The sequence below is a fragment of the Danio rerio genome, chromosome 1 (genome assembly GCF_049306965.1).
Source record: "Danio rerio strain Tuebingen ecotype United States chromosome 1, GRCz12tu, whole genome shotgun sequence".
NCBI classification, from domain to species: domain Eukaryota; kingdom Metazoa; phylum Chordata; class Actinopteri; order Cypriniformes; family Danionidae; genus Danio; species Danio rerio.
In genome coordinates, this window is record NC_133176.1 from 57,682,501 (window position 1) to 57,700,196 (window position 17,696).

Sequence of the window (17,696 nt, forward strand, 5' to 3'; positions counted from 1 at the left end):
AAAACGTTTAAAAATAATAAAAAATACATATAATAATTAAACTTAATAATTATATTTTTATTATAAAAAAATTTTCCCGTGCCTCCCCTGACATGCTCTGGTGCCCCCCTAGGGAGGCGCGCCTCACACTTTGAAAACCCCTGGTCTAATAAGTCAATTACCTATGTAAGTTAGGCTAAAAGTTTTCCCGCGAGACCTGGAGATCAGCTGAAATAGACTCAGAAATGGTAAAACTCATCAGTTTAACTCTTGGAGAGCTGTCAAGTCAGGTTATTTGCAGGTTATTTGGCCCACATCATCAAAAAGAAGCAAAAAAGGGTTGTTATTAAATCAATGAGCAAAGTCGAATAGGAAGTGCATGTGTAAACATAATACAATTTAATATTTATCACACTTTATTTAATTATACAGCAAATTTTAGACTGGACAAATGTATAAATATAATTACAAGTTTTGCTTCTATTAATAACAGCTGGGCTCCCCCGCAACACCATCTTGGCCCACTGCTTGAAAACCACTTGTTTAGACAGCTGTTATAGTATTATTTAGCAATTATTATGCAGGCCGTGACATTTGCATATGAGTATTTAGAGTTGCAAAGCTACAATCTAGCTTGAAAAGAGCTGAACTAACATCATCGATTTGTTTCTCACAGGAAAATCTGCCTTCTGTGCAACCGGACGACATCCTCCACAGACATTGAGGTACATCACAGCACCACTTTTGCACATTGTTTTTGGATTATCTTTCTAGGATAACAGCCATGTGTGTGTGCGTCTGTGTGTTTGTGTTTTTGCGTGCGTGCGTGTGTGTGTGCGTGCGTGCGTGCGTGTGTGCGTGCGTGCGTGTGCATGCGTGCGTGCGTGCGTGTGTGTGCGTGCGTGCGTGCTTGTGCGTGTGTGCGTGCGCGTTTATGTGTGTGCGTGTGTGTGTGCGTGCGTGCGTGCGTGCGTGCGTGCGTGCGTGCGTGTGTGTGTGTGTGTTTGTGTGCGTGTGCGTGTGTGTGTAGGTTGCGCTGCAGGTGCTGGACGCGGTGGTGTGTTATAACTGTCTGCCATCAGACTCTCTAACAGTCTTCATCATCACTCTGTGCCGAACTGTAAATGTAAAGGAGTTCTGCGAGTCCTGCTGGAAGGTAAAACACACACACACACACCCACAGATTCTGAGCAGATATATTGTTGTAATGTGTATTTGACCTTTCGGCTGATGTTTTCGTCTGCTCATGCTTCTAGTTGATGCGCAAAGTGTTGGGAACTCATCTGGGTCACAGTGCCATATACACCATGTGCCGAATCATGGAGGAGAGGTATACGCACACTCACACAGTGGGCTATGCTTAGTGGACGCAAGTGTGTTTTGGTCTGAACATGTAATATGAACATTAACTTTCTTTATAGAGTCAATAAGGGTGCTTTCACACCTGCCTTATTTAGTTCGACTGAATCGCACTAGAGTTCGTTTCCCCTTTTGGTGCGGTTCGTTTGGGCAGGTGAGAATGCAGCAATCGTACTCGAGTGCGCACCAAATAAGCAGACAGGTCTCGGTACGCTTTCAAACGAACCCTGGAGCGGTTTGTTTATAGTGAGAATATGATCCCTACTAAAACAGGTCCAACCGAAAAAAGTTTATGATTCATTCATTTTCTTTTCGGCTTAGTCACCCCATTATCCGGCATATTTTTTACACAGGGGATGCTTACCATCACTGGCAAACATCCATATACACTCATTCACACTCATACACTACAGACAATTTAGCTTACCAAACACACCTGTACCACATGTTTTTAAACTTGTAGGGGAAACCCACGCTAACACAGGGAGAACATGCAAACTCCACACAGAAATGCCAACTGACACAACCGGGGCTCGAACCAGCAACCTTCTTGCTGTGAGGCAATTGTGCTACCCATTGTGCCACCGTGCTGCCTATAACCTTTTAGCTGAAGGAAATTTAAGCAAGTAAAGCTGTTTTTAGTGCTGATGTTAGATAGGAGAGTTCTGAAATGTAGCCAGCTGTCATATTTACTCTCTAGTGTTCTCACTAGTGTGTGTTTGTGTGTAGGGTGTACTCCGAGGACGCCGCTCTCCTCCGCGGTGCTGTGTTTTTTGTTGGGATGGCGCTGTGGGGCGCTCACAGACTCCCCGCCCTCAAAAACACACCTACGCTGGTCCTGCCTTCCTTCTACAAGGTTTGTGTGTGTGTGTGAGTTTGAGTATTGATGTATGGTAAACAGTACAACGTTTAACCGTGAGCTGTGTGTGCAGGCCATGAGCTGTGCTAATGAGGTGGTGTCCTATGAGATCGTGCTCTCCATCACGCGCCTCATTAAAAAATACGGCCGCGAGCTGCAGGTGGTGACCTGGGACATCCTGCTGTCCATCATAGACAGACTCCTGCAGCAGATACAGGTACAGACACACAGATGCACACATGTTTCTATATCCCAGAGAGGACTCTCATAGACGTAATGATGTTTCTACTATATAAACCGCATATTCTGTCAAATATTTCATTCTGTGTTATTTATGAGCATGTTTACCTCAATTTTGGGCTCAAGTGACACAAGTACTCATGAAGTTTTAAGTCCCCACCAGGGGAAAAACAAGTACACACGCCACAGCCACCTCTGGGTAAACTCTGGCCACCCCAATATGATTTTGCTGTTGATATTATTATTAATTTAAATGTGCTTATGTAATTTCCCAATATTTCAGTAATCAAAAAAATAAAATGCAGCCACTAAATTATTGTTGGTGCCACTGACGTAGCTGATCCACTGCATCTCCCCCTCCCCCAGTGGCGGATTTAGGCATGGGCAATATGGACGAACGCTTAGGGCGACATCTTGCTGAGGGACGACACGCGGAGACGGTGCAAAAAACAAACAAACATTGGGATACGTTTTACTTTATGCAAGTGTATTAACTTAGTGGCAATCCCAGAATAAAGAGGTTAAGGGCCGTTCACAGTTGGCATCTTTTGCACACATTCTCAATGAGCAACCGAAAACGAGAAACGACGCTGGTGAAAGCAAACTGACGCATGCGCAGAGAAACTATTCTCGTAATTGCCATTGCTGTCTATTGAAGGTGTGTGCGTGCCGTCAACCACGATTGGGGAGGGCAGTGGCGGTTTTAGTTTAAATGACACCCTGGGCGAACCACCCGATACACCCTGCAGCCCCCTTAAATTGTTAGATTTATTTTTCAATAAATATAAAAATTTATTTATATTTATTCTAAATAAATACAATTATTATTAATATCAGTATACAATTATTATATTATTATATTATTATATATATATATATATACAGATACAACATTTCTGTCTGGTTCTCGAATCTGATTGGCTGATAGCCGTGATATATTTGAGTAATATCAGCACCCGTACAGCCTCTTTACCCTTTGTGTATGACTCCGCCCACATAAGAGTCAGCAAAAAGCAGACACTACAGATCTACAGTTTAAAAGATGCTTGCTCAGCTGTTTAACTGTCAGCTTATGATTTGAGTTCAACGCGGAAGAAAGTAGTTCCTCATACAAAAGGGTTTTTGAGACTCTCCATGTTTAATTTTGTTTTTATATACACAATTATGCCGACAAACTGTTGTATAAACGCAATATCACACCCGTAGCAGTGCGATATGGCTGTATATCGGCACTGGTGGGGGCACTAGCGCACGCCTCCCACCAGTGCCGCCGATATACAGCCATGTCGCACTGCTACAAGTGTGATATTGCTCATATATATATATGTATATATATATATATATATATATATATATATATATATATATATATATATATATATATATATATATATATATATATTATTCCTGCTTTATGCTTTATAGCCATGCTTAGTGAAAGTAACATCATCATCATATTATATAAACTTTAGTTTTGTTGACTTGCAAAACTCGCTGCGTGCCGACACCTCTGCACAAAAGGCTGTTACTCTGGTTTCCGGTATTTTATCGGCGTGCATACAAACAACTGGTATTCACACAGGAGTGCGTGAGGCGTACGGTAATGGTTTTTCTGCGCATGCGTCAGTTTGCTTTCACCAGCGTTGTTTTGGTTGCACATAGAGAACGTGTGCAAAAGATGCCAACTGTGAACAAAGTAAATACACTTGCATAAAGTAAATCGTATCCCAATGCTTTTACTAGGGGATGTTTTTTTTTTTTTTTTTTTGCACGAATATAGCGTGCCGCCCCCAGCAAGATGTCACCCTGGGCGATCGTCAATATTACCCATACCTAATTCCGCCACTGATTGGCAGAATTGTAGAAATGCTGAATTAAGATCGTCAAGGGAATGGGTCACCAATCTCGGTCCTGGAGGGCCGGTGTCCCTGCAGGGTTTAGCTCCAACTTGCCTCAACACACCTGCCTGAGCGTTTCAAGGATACCTAGTAAGAGCTTGATTAGCTTGTTCAGGTGTGTTTGATTAGGGTTGAAGCTAAAATCTGCAGGACACCGGCCCTCCAGGAATAAGTTTGGTGATCCCTGGTCTAGGGGATCGAATTGAGATTGCGATTTTTTTTTTTTTTTTTTTTTTTCCGATTAATTGTGCAGCTCTAATATCAGCTCTAACATGAATAACGATGCGTGCGTGTTTCTAACGTCTTGTTTTACTAACTAATTATATGTGTGACTCTTTTGAAATAATGAAAGGGTTTTTATACTCGGAGCACTTCGACTGATGTTTTTAAAAGTGTATTTCTAGGAAGAATTGTGATGTATTTATCAAAGATTAAATTAAATTTTCTTTTATTCTGTATTAAACTTTATTGAATTAGGAAGTTGCTGTTGTAGATATTAAGTAATTATATATGTTGATCTTGCTATGAAATCGCCATGAGTTGGTAATGTGCAAAAAATAAACAAACAAAAACCCATTTTGAAATGCATGTAGGGCCTGCAGCTGCTCATTCAGACACTAGAGGGCGATGTTTTCTGTGTGTTGCTTTCCTCATATATGTATGTTTGCAGACGATGGGCAGTCCTGACCTGAAGGTGATCGTCTATGAGCTGCTGAGCACCATCGAGGAGCTTTACGAGCAGAACGACTTCCACGGCTCCTCGGCCCGCTTCTTCAGCCTGGTGGAGAAGTGTGCGGATAAACGTCCTGTGAGTCTTAAACTGTGTGTCTGTGTTTGTCTGAGCATCTGTAAAGTGTGAGCTCTGATTGGCTATCGTTGGTTCTCTCTCTGCTAGGATGCATCTGTGCTCACGCTGGTCTCCTACAGAGCTCAGGCCATCCAGCCGGCCAAGGACGGATGGCTGCAGAACCTGCTCAAACTCATGGACAAGTTCTTCAGGTCTGGAGACGGCATCGCCTGTTTGTTTATATCAGGGGTGTCCAAAGTCGGTCCTGGAGGGCCGGTGTCCTCCTGAGTTTAGCTCCAACTTGCTTCAACACACCTGCCAGGACGTTTCTAGTATATCTAGTAAGAGCTTGATTGTCTGGTTTAGGTGTGTTTGATTAGGGTTGGAGTTAAACTCTCCAGGACAGGACCGAGTTTGGATACCCCTGCTTTAAATTCTATGGACATGAAATAAAACACATAAAATAACTGTTGTTTATGAAGTAGTAGAGTATAATGAAGTATAGAAACAGTGGAAACCAGTGGAATGTCCTCACAAACAATAACCTGTGTGTGTGTCAGGAATGAGAGCCGCACTATGATCAGGATCAAGGTTCTGCACATCTTGTCGTTCGTCCTCAGCACAAACCGTCAGCTGTATGAGGTCAGTTCAGCTCACACTGCAGTCATCAGTCCAGCACACCGAGCAGCCTCTAGATGATGGACACGTGTGTGTTTGTGTGTGTGTTTTTGTTTGTGTCTGTCTGCGCTTGTGTATGTGTGTGTTTGTGTGTGTGTGTGTGTGTGTGTGTCTGTGTGTGTGTGTGTGTTTTGTGTTTGCGTGTGAGTGTTTATTTGTTTTGTTGTGTGTGTTTTTATGTGTTTGTGTGTGTGTTTGTCTGTGTTTTTTGTTAGTGTGTTTGTGTGCGTGTGTGTGTTTTGTGTTTGTTTGTTTTTCTGTCTGTGTGTGTTTTTTGTTTGTGTGTGTTTTTTGTTAATGAGTGTTTGTGTGTTTGTTTTTTGCTTTTTGTCTGTATGTGTGTTTGTTTGTGTGTGTGTGTGTGTGTTTGTGTCTGTTTTTGTTTGTGTATTTGTTTTTTGTTTGTTTGTCTGTGTGTGTTTGTTTGTTTGTGTGTGTGTTTTGTTAATGTGTGTTTGTGTGTTTGTTTTTTATTTTGTGTTTGTATGTGTGTTTGTTTATGTGTGTCTGTGTTTGTTTTTTGTTTGTTTGTGTGTGTTTGTTTGCTTTGTGTCTGTGTGTTTTTGTTTTGTTTGTGTGTGTGTGTGTGTGTTTTGTTTGTTTTGGGTCTGTGTGTGTTTTTATGTGTGTTTTTGTGTCTGTGTATGTGTGTGTTGTTTGTTTTGTGTCTTTGTGTCTGTGTGTTTTTGTTTTGTTTGTGTATGTGTGTGTTGTGTGTTTTGTGTCTGTGTGTGTTTTTATGTGTGTTTTTGTGTCTGTGTATGTGTGTGTTGTTTGTTTTGTGTCTTTGTGTCTGTGTGTTTTTGTTTTGTTTGTGTATGTGTGTGTTGTGTGTTTTGTGTCTGTGTGTGTTTTTATGTGTGTTTTTGTGTCTGTGTATGTGTGTGTTGTTTGTTTTGTGTCTTTGTGTCTGTGTGTTTTTGTTTTGTTTGTGTATGTGTGTGTTGTGTGTTTTGTGTCTGTGTGTGTTTTTATGTGTGTTTTTGTGTCTGTGTATGTGTGTGTTGTTTGTTTTGTGTCTTTGTGTCTGTGTGTTTTTGTTTTGTTTGTGTATGTGTGTGTTGTTTGTTTTGTGTCTGTGTGTGTTTTTATGTGTGTTTTTGTGTCTGTGTATGTGTGTGTTGTTTGTTTTGTGTCTTTGTGTCTGTGTGTTTTTGTTTTGTTTGTGTATGTGTGTGTTGTCTGTGTGTGTTTTTATGTGTGTTTTTGTGTCTGTGTGTGTTTGTGTGTTTTTTTTGTGTCTGTGTGTGTTTTTATGTGTGTTTTTGTGTCTGTGTGTGTTTGTGTGTTTGTTTTGTGTGTGGGTATTTTTTTATTTCTGTGTGTATTTTTTTGTGAGTGTGTGTGTTTGTTTATTTGTTTGTGTGTGTGTGTGTGGTTGTGTCCTGCTGTGCATGCATGTGTGTATGTGTGCTTATGTTTATTTATTTGTGTGTGTGTTCAGGAGGAGCTGATTGAGGTGGTGGTCATCCCTCAGCTGGGTCAGATAGCTGAGGATCGTGACCCGTCAGTCAGGAAGCAGGCCACACAGCTGCTGGTGGATCTGGCCGAGGGCTGCAGCACACACCACTTCAGCAGTCTGCTGGACATCATCGAGAAGGTCAACACACATTCAAAACTTTAAAAATACACCCAAATTCACACACTGCAAACAGATAAAATTAAATTAAATCCCTTTGTGATGTGTGTGTGTGTGTGTGTGTGTGTGTGTGCGTGCAGGTGGCCAGTCGTCCTCTGAGCTGCTCTGTAGAGGGCGACAGAGAACTGTGTGTGGAGTCGCCGCTGGAGGACGTGCGCACCGCTATACTGGGCCTGCTGGACATCCTGCAGGTACACTGACGTTATCACTGCTATCCTGAGCTTGTCCCGCGCACACACACTGACACTCTGTGTGTATGTATGTGTGTGTGTTTCAGAGCAAACTCTATAGTCTGCCTGCCAGTCATGCCAGTCGAGTGTATGAGCTGCTCATCTCACACCTGCAGCTGCACTACAAGAACAAATACTGCAGCGCCATCAGCGGAGCCATACGCCTCAAGGTACACACACACACACACACACACACATCACACACCACATATGCACACACATCAATCTTGCTCACACACACATTGCACTCAAACACCATATACACATTCTCACACACACACTTACACACACACACTTACACACACACACCTCTCTATACCTTACGCATATCATACAAACTCATGCGCGCACACTTATAAATGCACTATATATATATATATATATACACATCACTTTGCACACACACGCCTCTGGTGGTTTGTATTAGAGTGTGTGTGTTCTCTGTTTGAGGTGTTTGATTTCCTGCTGCTGATGAGGGCTGATTCTCTACATCGTCTCGGGGTCCCCAATAAAGACGGAGCTCTGAGATTCAGCCCGTACTGCCACTGTGACCCAGGGTGAGAGAGAACACACACAGCCCTGCTCCTGCTTTTCACACACACCATTCCGGCTGTTTTTACACAATGCAATAATAATTTAAATAAGCTAATAAACTATATTTATATTATGTATGTTTTATTTATAACTTGTAATTAAGTTAAATAATTGTATTGCATTTTGTTCATAATTTATTTATGACTTAAAGTTTTTTTTGCTGCATTTTCCCCCAAAAAGTGAAAATTCCAATTACTGTGTTTAATGCATTTTAATTTACATTTCAATAATTTATATATAAATTAATTATAATCATTTTTATTTAAATTTAATTTATCATTAAATTTTGTTAACATATAAACTTTCAATTTATTTGCTGCATTTTTCCCCAAAAATGATGGAGAATATTCAAATTTCTGTTATAAATGCATTTTAATTCATAAATATGTATTAATTTTTATTTAAATAATATTTTATTATTAAATTTAATTCATATACAAACTTTTAAATAATTAATTGCTTCATTTCTCCCCCAATATAAATATATACATTACTAATTTTTATTTAAATGATATTGTATTATTTAATTTTATTTATATGCAAACTTATTTAAATTTGTTTGCTACGTTTTTTTTCCTCCAAAAAAGTTTAAGAATATTTAAATAACTGTTATAAGTGCATTTTATATTGAATTGTAATCATTTATAAATAATGTATTATTGAATTTTTATTCAATTAAACCCTGTAATTAAAATTTATTCATATATATATATATATATATATATATATATATATATATATATATATATATATATATCCTTTTTTATTTTAATGCAACATTTTTAAAACCCAAAATATTTAGAATATTCAAATTATTGTTATAAATGCATTTTAAATCACATTTAATAAAACGTTTTGATATAAGTTTAAAATAAATTAAGAAAGATTTATTGAAATGGTTTTAAAAATGTATAAATAATCAAGAATATTTAGACAGATTAAGTGTATACATTAAAATGGTAAAGATGTATTTATGTAATGTAGTATAACATCTAGGGGAGAGAGACTGACTGAACGTCTTTTCAATGGTCTCGTTTTCAGGGAGTCCGAGAAGAGAGTGTCAGAGAAGAAGCCGACAGGAAGTGTGTCTCCACCGGCAGGAAGTCCCACACCGGCAGCTCCGCCCTCCTCCATCCGCACCGCTTACCTGCCCTACAGTCTGGCTTTCAGTGTGCTGCTGCAGTGCCTCAAGACGGTACACACACACACTGTACCTGCCAAGACTTGTTTTTCCCGGCACCCTCCCATTTTGTTATTTCTTTTTGGAAAAACTCCCGTAATTTCACCCTATCCCCGGTCTTTAGCTTTTTGTTACAGTCTGTACCACCCCCGGGTCGTCAACTTTGGTATAGTATCAGATCGCAGCGGCCGCCCAAAACCAAGTCCACAGTACAGTTACTAAAACCACAGTACAGTTACTAACCCTGTTCTCAGCTGTGTTATTCAGGCAAACACACACCACATCCCCCCTCTACTCACACACACATAACATTGTAAATATGGTTTATGAGGACCAATATATCTTAAACTGTAAAAACCACTGATTATTTGGTCTTACCCCACCCCCATCACTAATCCCAACTCTCACATGTTAAGTTATGAATGTAAACAGACCTAATTAATATGATTTTTAAGTGTTTGCCATGTCCTCATAAACCACCTTAATAGAGTACAACTAGGTCAGACCCATGTCATTATACAATTTTGTGCCTTTATAAACCACATAAATCTACGTACACATGCATACAAACATACACACTTACCAGTACACAAACTTCAGGCTACACACACACACACAAAGCTTAGGCCGTGTTCCCTTTAAATGCACCACTGTTACTAACTAGAGAACAACCAGCTGTCTGTATCCACATGTATCCTCACATAAGCCTGCGCATGCTAGCAGCTCTGCGTGTTTGTGTTTCAGGAGACCGACTGGAAGGTCCTGAAGCTGGTTCTGGATAAGATGTCCTGCACCATCCAGTATAAAGTGCTGATCCTGACGTCTCCATGTAACATTGATAATCTGTGCGCAACGCTCTGCTCGATGGTACACACGCGCGCACCCACACATACACAAACAACAGAAACACACACAGTCACTGAGTTTAAAGGGGTTTGAAGCTTTACAAGATGTCAGATAAGATTGTGTGTCCTAAGAGTGTGTGTGTGGAAAGTTTGCGCTCAAAATATCACACAAATAAGGTTTTATAACTCTCTAACCTTTTTAGGCTTTAATCCATATTGTGTCATTTTGGTGACTGTCGCTTTAAATTCAAATGAGATTGTGCTCTTTTCAAAAGAGGGCGGAGCTACAATTTCCCTGCTTCTCACTCAGGGCTGCTGTTTATGCTAATGAGGGAGAGATGGTCACTAGTGGGCGGGACTTTCCCCCTCTGATGACACGTACAAATGGAGAATGTCAATCAAAATGTCATATTTATCAAGAGTGATTATAAACATAGAATTAATTATTTTTTCACAATTAAAAGCTTGCTTTTAACACACTGTTGCCTCACAACTGTGTTTAAACCCCTAATAAATGTGACTCTTTAATGAACTTCCTGTTCAGGTGACGGACCGCATTATTTTGGAGCGTCTGAAGAAAACCCCTGATGGATTTTCCCTCACTGACGTTCAGCTCGCTGTGGTTCCTGTTCTCACGGCCATCACGTCCTACCACAGCTATCTGGATCAGCTCCGACAGGTAACGCTAGCTGTCTACGTAAAGATGGTGTTATTAAATGTTGTTATTAAAAAAAAAAACACCTAATTGTTGGCGCCAATGGTGTAGTGGTTGGAGTGTTGACACGTGCACACAGCGACCTGAGTTTGATTCCCGCCTCAAGGTCCTATGCTGATCCTCTCTGCTCCTTATGCTTTCTTATAAATACTCCAATCTGTCCTATCGAAAGGTAATATTTTCCTTTGGCTTAGTCCCTTTATTAATCAGTGGTCGCCACAGCAGAATGAAACACCAACCAGCATATGTTTCACACAGCGGATACCCTTCCAGCTGCAACCAGTACTGGGAAACACCCCATACTCACTCATTCACACACACTACGGCCAATTTGGTTTATTCAATTCACCTATATGTGTTTGGACTGTGGGGGAAACCGGAGCAACCGGAGGAAATTTTATGTAAATTGATTTAAAATCGAATAAAAAATTTAATTGAATAAAAAAAAAAAGTATTCAATAAACTTTTAACCGTCAGAGGGAATTTTTAAGGATTAAATGATGTAAACGTAAATAAAATATACATTTTAATTAAAAACTGCAACTCTAGATTGCAAGGAAATGTTAATTGACAATAATTATAAATAAATATAAACGTATTATTACATTTAAATTAAACCTTCAAATCACAGTTAATGATATAGGCTGCGTCCGAAACTGCCTACTACTCAGTATGTACTGCATTTGAATTTAAACGTAATACTCAGCCATCAGAAAAGTACGTCCTATACAGTATGAATGTGATAAGTATGAATGGAATACGGATGTACTATATCCGCCATTTTGTCATGGTCACATGACCTATCTGAGTCAGTTCACTCCCATTGATGAATTCTCTTGCAGGGCATCATAGGATGCGCACTTCAGCATTTTGCTGGAAGTAGTAAGTCATCCGGGTACTTCTCGCATAATGATTTTCGAATTCTATGAATTCGGACATACCACTCGGCTCGCATACGGATTTTAGTGTACTATTTAGTGTGGAAGTATGCGATTTCGGACGCATTGAAATCATATATATTATATTTCAATGAAATATAAATGTGAGTATATATATGAATATATATATGAATATAAATATATGAATATAAATGTGAGTATATGTATGTATATATATATATATATATATATATATATATATATATATATATATATATATGAATGTAGCATTACATTTAAATATGTGACATTTAATTGAAATAACATCTACTACTAAATATACTCTAATTAATTAATTAATTCATAATTTAATATTTAGAATAATAAATTCACTCTCCTGCAATAAAAAGGCTAAAGTGTGCAGTATTTTTAAATCATTTTGAATTGTTTAGGATTTCTTCAATGGAGTCACTAAAGTTGATGCATTATTGCTTTTTTATTTAGTAGATGTTTATTTAAATGGGTTTTAGATTAAAATAATTTAGTTTGATATCTGCTCTCTGGACAATTTTGAATGATTTGAGTGAATAATGGTATTTTTTAATAAATAAACAATAATATAAAAAGCAGGAGAGTCGTTGAATAAATGTGCTGATGTAGAGTTTTCTCTCTGTCAGAGGGACCTGGTGCAGTGTCTGGAGAAGGGTCTGATCTACCGCTGTGCCAAGCAGTGTGTGGTGGCCCTGACAATGTGCACAGTGGAGATGCCCGACATCATGATCAAACTACTGCCCGCCCTTATCGTCAAGCTCACGCACATCTCGGCAACCGTTGCCATGGCCTCACCCATGCTGGAGTTCCTGTCCAGTAAGTGGAAACCTTTACTTGTTTACTTTACCTTTACTCTGACCAATCACGATGGACTCACTTGGTCAGTCTGACCATTCAGACCAGATCCAGTCTGACCAATCAGAATGGCCTCTCTCACTCACTCACTCGCTCGTATACTCTGACCAATCAGAACCAGCTTACTCACTCAGTCTGACCAATCAGAAGACAATCAAACGCTTATTTACTCTGACCAATCAGACCAGGCTCACTCAGTCAGTCTGACCAATCAGTAGATACTCACACACTTATTTACTCTGACCAATCAGACCAGGCTCACTCAGTCAGCCTGACCAATCAGTAGATACTCACACACTTATTTACTCTGACCAATCAGACCAGGGTCACTCAGCCAGTCTGACCAATCAGAAGACACTCACACACTTATTTACTCTGACCAATCAGACCAGGGTCACTCAGCCAGTCTGACCAATCAGAAGACACTCACACACTTATTTACTCTGACCAATGAGACCAGGGTCACTCAGTCAGTCAGATCAATCAGTAGATACTCATTTACTTTGACCAATCAGAACGGGCTCACTCAGTCAATGTGACCAATTAGAAGCGATTCACTCATTTACTTTGACCAATCAGAACGGGCTCACTTAATTGCTCACTCTTGACAATAACGCTCTCTGACCAATCAGAACGAGCTCACTCAGTCAGTCTGACCAATCGGAACAGACTCGCTCACACATTCTGACCAATCCCTCACTCTGACCAATCAGAACATAGGTGATGTATTTTCTAATGTCAGATCTCTCTTTTTCTCGTCTGCAGCATTAGTGCGGCTCCCACATCTGTATGCTAACTTCGTAGCTGAGCAGTATGTTAGCGTGTTTGCCATATCGCTGCCGTACACCAATCCTTCAAAGTAAGTATGCGCATGTACAGATTACACAAACACACTTGCTGTAAACATTTTACAATGTTACCATGTAATATTTTGGTATTGCTAATGTATTTGTAATGTTTTCACTTAAATAGAGCATTTTACAATGGCAACCGTGATTAAGTAATATTACAATAATAATAATAAACGATCTCCATCTCTCCATCCATCTCTCTCTCTCTCTCTCTCTCTCTCTCTCTCTCTCTCTCTCTCTCTTTCTCTCTTCAAGATCAAGTTGCTTTATTGGCATGACATTCAATACAGTATTGCCACTTCAAGTATGTAATTTATTAAAATCATCAAATAATGATATTAAAAAATTTAATAATTTTTTTAAAATTATAATTAAAATTAAAATTATAATAATACAGTAAGACATAAATGACAAAAAAACAAACAAACAAACAGATAATATATTTGATAAATATATAATAATAATAAAAATCTAGATTATTTAAATAAGATACATAAAATATCTATCTATCTATCTATCTATCTATCTATCTATCTATCTATCTATCTATCTATCTATCTATCTATCTATCTATTTCTCTCTCTCTCTCTCTCTCTCTCTCTCTCTCTCAGTTTTCAGTTCAGTTCAGTTCAAGTTGCTTTATTGGCATGACATTAAATACAGTATTGCCAAAGCATTTCAAATATGAAACATATTAAAACCATTGAAAAATAATAACTAATAGTAATACAGATAAGATATAATGACACACACACACAAAAAAAAATACAATACATTTGATAAATATAATAATAATGATTGTAAAAAGTTTAAATTATTTAAATAAGACACAAATTTACATTAACCATTTCTTATGGTGTGTAGGGTATATACATATTTTGCAGCCAGTTCAAATGTCAATTCATCCTCTCCGAGTATATGGTAAAGTTTTTCTGAGTCATTTAAATTAAAAAATGAACTGATCAATGTTTCAAATTGGGGGAAAAATATTTCTCTAGTCGTGGTGTATTTGGGGCAGAACAGAAGGAAGTGTGTCTCATCCTCTATTTGGTTTGTGTCACACTGTTTACATGTTCTCTTTTCCTCAGGAGTCCAGGATTTTTTATGTCTGCCTTTTGCTATTTCTAGGTCATGATCACAGAGGCGATATTTAGAAAGAATGTGCTTTTCTTTTAATTGTTTTAATGATAAATAATTTGCCAACTGTGTGGTTCTATTTAGGGCCGAATAACATTTAAGTTTAGTCTGGAGGTTGAGTTCAGTTTTCAGTTTTTCATCATAGTTATATTTTAATGTTTTGTCAATTTGTTTGTGAAGGTTTTGTTTGGGGACGGGTTCGGTTTGTGCTTTTTCCAGTAGCTCAGATACCAGTGTGTTTAGAGGATGATCTCTTTCTCTCTCTCTCTCTGTTATTGAACCATGTGTTTTTTTTTTTTGTTCTCTCTGCAGGTTTAATCAGTACATAGTGTCTCTGGCTCATCATGTGATCGCCATGTGGTTCATCCGCTGCCGACTGCCTTTCAGGAAAGATTTTGTTCAGTACATCACCAAGGTGAGAGATCGCCCTCTCCTCTACTTCGTCTGGTGGGTTTGTCTAACTTTAGCTATGTTTCCTTTCACTGATTTTTATTTTGCAATATTGCGTTAAAAAGCATATGGTTAACGCTAAGATGTGCATACATTGTGAAAATGCACATGAAAAAAAAATGTGCACAAATGAGTGAATGAACTTTTTATTGGATAAAGCGTGGCACTGTGTGATTATTTATTTATTTAAATTAATACATTTTTATTACTGTAATTTTTTTTTAAATTATCCTGAATGATCGTAGCATAATTAAAAAAAAAATCCTAAATGATCGTAGCATGTCAGACTGCACGAACATGTCTCCCATGTCACAACGTAAGATCTCAGCTGTCATAATGTCAGACTGAATAACAATGAGGACGCGCCAAACACGAAAGTAAAGTTACCTGAAGTTTGACGTCATCCATTCGTGACACTTTCGCTATCCTGGATTCTAAAATGATTCCTTACAGCAAACAAAAACTGTCTGTTGTGGTACTTTTGCACACAATATTAAAACCAGGAATAAAAAAGCTTTGACATTTCCCTGCGGTGGTTTAAAGCTATTTAAAATATGGAGTGAACTAAGCTATTAGCTACTCTACTTAAAATGTAGCTTAATAACAATAAAGGTCACCCCCTGGAAAATGTAGCAAGCTAAGCTAAAAGCTACATGGCAAAAGTAGCTTAGCTACATCTAAGCTATTTTTACAATTTTCATTTTTAAATCGAAGCAACTTAAATCCAACTCAATCATATCTTAGTGATTAATAAAACTCAATAAAACATAAGGCAAAATAGTTTAGTTCAGTTATTTACTGTAAATAATATACTGTACTAAACAGAAACACATTATAGTATATAACAGCAAAAACAAAAAATCAAATAAAACCAGGTGTTACACATTTAAAATACTACAGTCATTTATAGTATTTAAAATTCATTTATAAGGTAAATAATTTGGAATAAGCATTATGTTGTGCGTGTGTGTTTGTGTGTGTGTATGGGTGTGTGTGTATATATATATATATATATATATGTATATATATGTATATATATATATATATATATATATATATATATATATATATATATATATATATATATATGTGTGTATATATATATATATATGTATATGTATATGTATATGTATATATATATATATATATATATATATATATATATATATATATATATATATATATATATATTTGTATATGTGTATATATGTATATGTATATATATATATATATATATATATATATATATATATATATATATATATATATGTGTGTATGTGTGTGTGTGTATATATGTGTATGTGTGTGTGTATATATGTGTATGTGTGTGTGTGTATATATATATATATATATATATATATATATATATATATATATATATATATATATATATATATATATATATATACATACACACACACACACACACACACACACACACACACATATATATTATATATAAAAATATATACTAAAGTTTTTTTTTGAGCACAGCATCAGAAATTAAGTTGTTGCATCGTAACATGTACTTCTCGAGTTAAGGTCACGAGGAATCTTGCTTCAGAAATATCTCCTCTCCCTCAGTCATCTTTCCATCAAGCAAGTTTCTGTTCGCGACGTTGCCAACCAGGGGTGGCAGTTATGCACCAAAAACCTTGTTGTCAAACAACGTAAAACCGAAAGAAGAAAAAAATCATCATTCTTGCCATCATATGGATTTACTTTCATCGGCTAGACACCGGCCTCACAGCTCCGTGAATGTCTGTGCCGTCACTTATTGATCCGCGATTGGCTACTGCGCTACTTGACTAATAAAATAGCTTTGCTACTGAAAAGCTATTTGATTTAGAAAGTAGCGACGCTACTGCCACGCTACTGAGAAATGTAGTTAAGCTGGTAGCGTGACTACTTGTAGCTACATTACTGTCCAACACTTGTTGTCGGACTGATTGCTTCATCAGACTCTGCGCTTCTGTTAGACTCTGAAGTCTTCAGAACCTGCCAATCTGATCACAACAGCCATTAAGCGGCTGTCTGTCAAACCAACAATCAAAGATCACAGATTCTAGCCTAAGATTTCTGTAATCTTTTAGGATTGCCCAAATTTTTCTCAGCTGACCCATCACAATGGGAGCAGGGCTTAGAGAAACTGTGCAGAAACTACGATGCAAACACATTTACCAAATACATTCCAGCATGTGCAGCAGTGAAGTCACATGATTTTGCTTTAACAGATCATATGATGATACATGATTCGCATTAATGGACAAAACAGCGCTTACAGCACATAAAACATCTGAAATGTCGCTTTTGCTCTTTCTAAAATCCCTCAGCCAAAGTCTGTCATCACAGTGGTTCAGTATTATTATTATTATTATTATTATTATTATTAATAATATATTATTATTCCCTCCAAAACTGTCTTGAGCGTCTGTCTGCACTCCCAAAGAGCGTCTCACGCCTCCAACACG

At 37.7% G+C, this 17,696-nt stretch overlaps 1 protein-coding gene across 9 annotated transcripts in view; it reads left to right on the top strand.

Moving 5' to 3' along the window:
• The window catches only part of tsc2 (TSC complex subunit 2), a 79,735-nt gene that overhangs the window by 10,360 nt on the left and 51,679 nt on the right, over positions 1–17,696 (top strand). For all 9 annotated transcript variants that reach the window (XR_012402443.1, XR_012402448.1, XR_012402449.1 and 6 more), the window contains 18 exon segments: positions 656–704; positions 1,010–1,135; positions 1,236–1,309; positions 2,068–2,194; positions 2,271–2,414; positions 5,006–5,143; positions 5,231–5,334; positions 5,683–5,764; positions 7,245–7,400; positions 7,520–7,630; positions 7,717–7,839; positions 8,120–8,226; positions 9,305–9,458; positions 10,188–10,310; positions 10,833–10,967; positions 12,559–12,748; positions 13,553–13,646; positions 15,088–15,190. Coding sequence is in view for 5 of the 9 variants with exons in the window: in XM_021475603.3 (XP_021331278.2) it covers positions 656–704; positions 1,010–1,135; positions 1,236–1,309; positions 2,068–2,194; positions 2,271–2,414; positions 5,006–5,143; positions 5,231–5,334; positions 5,683–5,764; positions 7,245–7,400; positions 7,520–7,630; positions 7,717–7,839; positions 8,120–8,226; positions 9,305–9,458; positions 10,188–10,310; positions 10,833–10,967; positions 12,559–12,748; positions 13,553–13,646; positions 15,088–15,190 (2,140 nt within the window). In the remaining 4 variants the exon portion in view is untranslated.